The 6,097-nt window shown below is 40.9% G+C and overlaps 1 protein-coding gene, 1 long non-coding RNA gene and 1 other non-coding gene across 3 annotated transcripts in view; 2 read left to right on the plus strand and 1 right to left on the minus strand.

Moving 5' to 3' along the window:
- Positions 1-6,097, minus strand: part of SMC1A (structural maintenance of chromosomes 1A) — a 43,966-nt gene that overhangs the window by 17,140 nt on the left and 20,729 nt on the right. The window contains exon 16 of the mRNA XM_032267030.1: positions 1,691-1,853. Within this exon, the coding sequence (XP_032122921.1) occupies positions 1,691-1,853 (163 nt within the window). The remainder of the gene's footprint in view (positions 1-1,690; positions 1,854-6,097) is intronic.
- Positions 5,254-5,394, plus strand: LOC116542240. Its single transcript, XR_004265133.1, has one exon. It is a non-coding gene; the product is annotated as a U4 spliceosomal RNA (small nuclear RNA).
- Positions 5,598-6,020, plus strand: LOC116542206. Its single transcript, XR_004265120.1, has 2 exons — positions 5,598-5,686; positions 5,990-6,020. It is a non-coding gene; the product is annotated as an uncharacterized LOC116542206 (long non-coding RNA).

Raw genomic sequence — 6,097 nt, forward strand, 5'->3', positions numbered from 1 at the left:
GAAAAATCACATAAAGGGGACATATCTGCAACTTACTCCCACATGTCTCATAAAAAATAATAAGCATATATACATATATACACACACACACACACACACACACACACACACACACACACACACACACACATATATATAGAGAGAGAGAATGCAAAAGATAATGCGGATCGATGAATCTTGGTGATGGGCAGATAGGAGTTCTTTGTACTATTTCTTGTAATTTTTTGCAAAGTTGAAAACTATTTCAAAAGTAAAAAGTAAAAAAATTATACATGTATAATATCCCAAACCATCTAGATATCCAACTTGTCTTGCCTCAGGATTTTACTGCCCAAACTACAACTGCATTTAAGATTTCAGACACCAGACCAGATGCGGTGGCTCACGTTTATAAGCCCAGCACTTTGGGAGGCCGAGGCGGGCAGATCACTTGAGGCCAGGAGTTCCAGGCCAGCCTGGCGAACATCATGAAACCCCATCTCTACTAAAAAAAATAAACAATTAGCCAGGCATGGTGATGGGTGCCTGTAATCCCAGCTACTCAGGAGGCAGAGACAGGAGAATCACTTGAACCCAGAAGGCAGAGGTTGCAATGAGCCGAAATTGTGCCATTGCATTCCAGCCTGAGCAACAAGAGTGAAACTGCATCTCAAAAAAGATTTCAGACACCAAAGAGGACTACTTTAATCATCAGAGATTAATGAAGAAAACACACAAACAAGCAACAAACATAAGCAGACACAAGTGAAACAATAAATTCAAACCAAGAGAAGACCAAATCACCTCAGGAGGGAATGCCGTAAGGCACAAAGGCTTCATAGTAGTTTAAAGAGAAAGAGTGTGAGAAAATTGAGTCATCACACAATACATGGTGGCACAGGCATGCTAAACTCAAAAGAACTGAGCTGTAACAGTCAGTAGCATAGTCACACTGTAAAGTGACTAGGTTTCAGCAATACATCATTATTTGTCACACTGAATTTACATGGTTAATCTAAATTTTACTCATTTTGTTAGTATTTAATTTTAAAGTTTGTCTTAGCGTTTGGTTAAGTGTTCTAAGTATATATATTTGCATATACTTAAGTAAATCACAGATTTAAGGCAACACTGGCAATCTTAGGGAATATTTTTCCTTTAAAAAGGGTCTGTGTATTACTAAAGTTTGCAGACCACTACACTACATAAATAATTTTACAGGTGTAGCATGATTTGCTAAATTCCCGCTTTCCAAGGGACACTGAGTAGTTTCCAATTTGGAACTATAAATGCTTGTAATAAACATCAAAGTGTTTGCATAAAGCTTTGCCAGAATTATGCATAATCTCCTCAGGTATTACTGAGTTATAGGGTACAAATGCATTTTGAAGCTTCTTGAAGGATGGTGCCACATTACATAAGAATACTGGTCTCCTATACCATATTAAGCATTGTCCTTTGTTTTCACATTTTCTGTGATGTGATAGGAAACAAACTGTATCTGACTATTGCTTTAATTTGCATTTCTTCAGTAACACTAAATCATTTGTATGTGTTTAGAGACTATTTGAATGTCTTCTTGAGCTGTTTGTGACACTTGTCCATTTTTCCCGTTTAGGTCTTGGTGTTTCTCTTATTGATTTAAATGAGAAATTTCTAAGTTGTAGACATTATCCCTGTCATTTCTTCCCATTTTTCCTCCCAGTTATTAGTCTTTTAATTCCTTCCTTACCTTTTTGAGCTTTTCTATCTCATTTTCATCCTTTTTCACTGTCTGCTCCCACATGTGTACTTTATCCTGATCCTCCTTCAGTTGGTTCTTTTCAAAATCCAACTGAATGCCCAAGCGAGTCTTCTGATTCTCAAACTCCAAACTGTGTATAAAGGTAGGGGGAGAATCACTCATAATCTCATCAGCCAGAGATAACCAATGCATAAAATCCAACTGTGGAAAGAAAGAGAAACCAGACCCAGGGCTTGGGGACACAGAGTTACTGATTTTCAGTCACAGCTTGCTTCATCCATCCATATGAACATAAAACGGTCCTCTGAAGCTGAGTTCCTCAGCCTAGCCCTGTGGACATGGCACAAGGCAGGGAAGATTTGGCCAAACCTTATTTATCCCCACTTTAAACACTGGAGACCCCAGCATCCTCCACGTTCCTACAAGGAGGCATAGAAGAGTCCATCTGAATCCACCAGCTATGGTAATTGCTATTTATTAAGCTTCTGTGTACTTTACATACATTATCTCTAATCCTCTAATCAACAGCTCTGCAAGTAGGCATTATTATCCTAATTTTACAAATGAGGAAACTTAGGCCAAGACATAAAAGACCTTGCCCAAGGCCACAAAGCTAGTAAATGGCACACGTGAGGCTTAAACCCAGATTTAACACCAAAATCTGGGCTCTTTCTAGTATACCACCATTGCAATATAATGTAGTGGATTAAGAAGACTGGTATCTCAACTCTGCCACTTACTGGTAGTGTGATTCAGGCAAGTTGGTTATACTCTCCAGGCCTCAGTCTCCTCATTGGGAAAATGGACGTAATAATAGTACTTATCTTAGGGGTATTGGGAGATTTTTAAATGAGTTAATATGCATAAAGTCCTTAGAACCACACCAGGTCCACGATAACTACTCAATCGATTTTAGTTACCATTATCACCAGGTATATTGACTGAACTCAGCTCACTTTTGCCCAAGGGCTTGAAGTACAACATCCCAACCTCTGCCCCAAGGTCCCAGAACCTCTTAAAGGGCAGAACTTGGATAGTACAAAAACATGGAGAAAATACTAGATTACTACTATTGTCCTCCTCTCCATCTCTTCAGAAACTCAGAGTATGCAACCAGTATACACAGGTACTGGCAGGCCAGGCAGGACTAACTTCCAATTGCCCTCTCCAACTCCCAATATGATATGACAGATGCTGCCAGATGTCATGCTAGCAGCTTAAACCTATTAGCCACCATAATCCAAATGAAATGCAACTAACTCTATAATTTTGAGCTATGCAATTTTATGTCCAGTCTCCTAAGTATGACTCATAAAGGCCTCTGTGATCTGGTCCCTGCTGACCTCTTCATCACTCCCGCCTTCTTCCTGACCCTGCTTTTATGCTCCAGACATTCAAAACTACTTAGCACCCAGAACAAGGCATGCTCTCACACCTCCAAGCATGCTGTTCTCCTGCCTGGAATTCTCTTTTTCTGTCGCTGTCTGGCTGGCTAAATCCTACTCACTCTTCAGGTCTCCAGTCATCACTCCCTATTTTGTAAAACCTTTCCTGATGGTTCTGAACAGGTTCCTAGTTTCTATTACACTTTGCTGGGTTCCTCCCTTTTTAGACTTCTGATGCAGAGGCGAGTTAATCATATCCCACAGTTCATAACACACTTATCACTGCCTGGGCAAGACCCTTCCCTTGTCCCCTTTGTTTCAATACCCAGTTTCCATTCCCATTACCTTTCCTACTGTGAATATGCACCACAAAGTGACATACACACACGCATTCCTTAAAAACGCACATCCTTGTAAAATGTCATAGTTCTAAAATTTACGCAAACCTATTGTGTTATAAATTTTATTTTTTTCCAGTCAATACCAGGTTTGTAAGTTAACGATTGCTGCCCATAAATCTAGTTCTTGCTGTGAATTCCTACACAGTATTCCAGTTTTAATATTCATTTGACTTATGCTTTCCCCAGTAGTGGCCATCTACATTGCCACCAATGTCCCACTACTACAAGTTATGCCAAGATGAGTAACACTGAACGTGTGTCTCTTTGGGACCCTATGACAAGACTCTCTCTGGGATATACACCCGTAGGGCATATATATATTCACATACTACACAGGGCATCTATAGACTTATTTCCACCAAACACTGTTAGACTTTTTAATTTGCATTTCTCTGATTAAGAGGTTAGACCACAATTACTACAGTTGTTAGCCACTTGAACTTCTCTTTCCATGAAAGGCTATCTATATTCTTTGCCACTTTTTTTTTCTTACTTTTTTCATTGGATTAGGTATCATAAGTACTTTGCCACATTTCTATTGGGTTTCTTTCTTTTTTTTTTTTTTTGAGACAGAGTTTCACTCTTGTTACCCAGGCTGGAGTGCAATGGCGCGATCTCGGCTCACCGCAACCTCCGCCTCCTGGGTTCAGGCAATTCTCCTGCCTCAGCCTCCTGAGTAGCTGGGATTACAGGCACGTGCCACCATGCCCAGCTAATTTTTTGTAGTTTTTTAGTAGAGATGGGGTTTCACCATGTTGACCAGGATGGTCTCGATCTCTTGACCTCGTGATCCACCCGCCTCGGCCTCCCAAAGTGCTGGGATTACAGGTGTGAGCCACCGCGCCCGGCCTTCTATTGGGTTTCTTGTCATTGTTTTTTTATTTTTCCTGTTGTTGATTTGCAGTTCCTTGAAAATTTCTTCAGTATTTTGTATCTACCTTAATTACACCATCAATCACACTGTCCTGAAATGGATGTTTCCCCAGTACTCTATAGTTTCCTGCGGAAAGAAACAGCATCTGATTCAACTCTGTGTCCTTGAGACTGGCTTGGAGTAGGACGGCAATGAGTATTTACTATATGGGCAAAGGACTTTAGCTAACTGAAGCCCAGGGTACAAGGGGTGACCTCCTTCAGCAGAGACTGTGTTGTGTTCATCTGTCTTACCTCTCCCTTGTCCCCCTTCCAATACCTAGCACAAGACAACCTGGCACAAGGTAGGTACTCAACAGAGGTTTGTTGAATGAATGAATCAACTAAAGTGAGGAAAAAAGAGATTATTTTCTTCTGGCTATTCTTTCAACCAAGAATTTCATCCCCCACCTCCCTCCACCTCACATTGCCCATTATAATGACAACAAAAACTAATATTTCTTGCTCTTAGTAGATGCTACGTAAGATGCTAAATACCTTTTTAAAAGGTTAAAAAAACAAAAAGGCTGGGCACTATGGCTCACCCTGCAATCCTAGCACTTTGGGAGGCTGAGGTAGGAGGATCACTTGAGCCCAGGAGTTCAAGACCAGACTGGACAACATGGCAAACCCCATCTCTGCAACAATAACCACCAAAAAAAAAAAAAGCAAAAAAAGAAGAATTAGCTGGGTGTGGTGGCAAGCATCTGTAGTCCCAGCTACTCAGGAGGCTGAGGTGGGAAGATCACTTGCGCCTGGGAAGGTCAAGGTTGCCAATGCACGCCAGTCTTGGCAAGAGTGAGACCCTGTCTTAAAAAAAAAAGTAAAAAAAAGCTTTGCACGGTGGCAGTATCATAGCCAATGAGGTTTATCCGAGGTGGGATTATTGCTAATTGAAAACTTTTCCCAACACCCTGAAATGACGACTTGAAATACAGTTGGCACTGGCAATTTTTGGCAGACTCTACAGGGACTAAAAGAAAAAAAAAAGATTATTTCACCTGATACTCCCAACAATGCCACGAGATAGGCATTATTATACCATTTTACAGATACTGCAGCTTACAGAAGTCAAGTCACTGCCAAAGATAATGAGTTGTGAAGATGGGGTTGGAATCCAGGAATCCAGGAAATCAAGTTTAGAGCTGGCACTCTTTTTATTAATTAATTAATTAATTATTTGCCATTCAGAGTCAACTTTTATTGAGCACCTCCTATTTTCCAGAACCAAAAACCTTACAGAATTCTGAAAGCCATCCTTTAAGGTAAGTAACAAGCCGGGCACGGTGGCTCACGCCTGTAATCCCAGCACTTTGGGAGGCCAAGGCGGGTGGATCACGAGGTCAAGAGATTGAGACCATCCTGGTCAACAAGGTGAAACCCCGTCTCTACTAAAAATACAAAAATTAGCTGGGCATGGTGGCGCGTGCCTGTAGTCCCAGCTACTCAGGAGGCTGAGGCAGGAGAATTGCCTGAACCCAGGAGGCGGTTGCGGTGAGCCGAGATCGCGCCATTGCACTCCAGCCTGGGTAACAAGAGCGAAACTTCGCCTCAAAAAAAAAAAAAAGGTAAGTAACAGTAACTTCTACTTAACAGACAGGAAAACTAAGAATCATACTGATAGAACTTGCTCAACATCATAGGCAGAAACATAATTTTTTTTTTTTTTTTTTTTT

This window comes from Sapajus apella, unplaced genomic scaffold, assembly GCF_009761245.1.
Source record: "Sapajus apella isolate SASKATOON/1434 unplaced genomic scaffold, GSC_monkey_1.0 scaffold164, whole genome shotgun sequence".
NCBI lineage: Eukaryota > Metazoa > Chordata > Mammalia > Primates > Cebidae > Sapajus > Sapajus apella.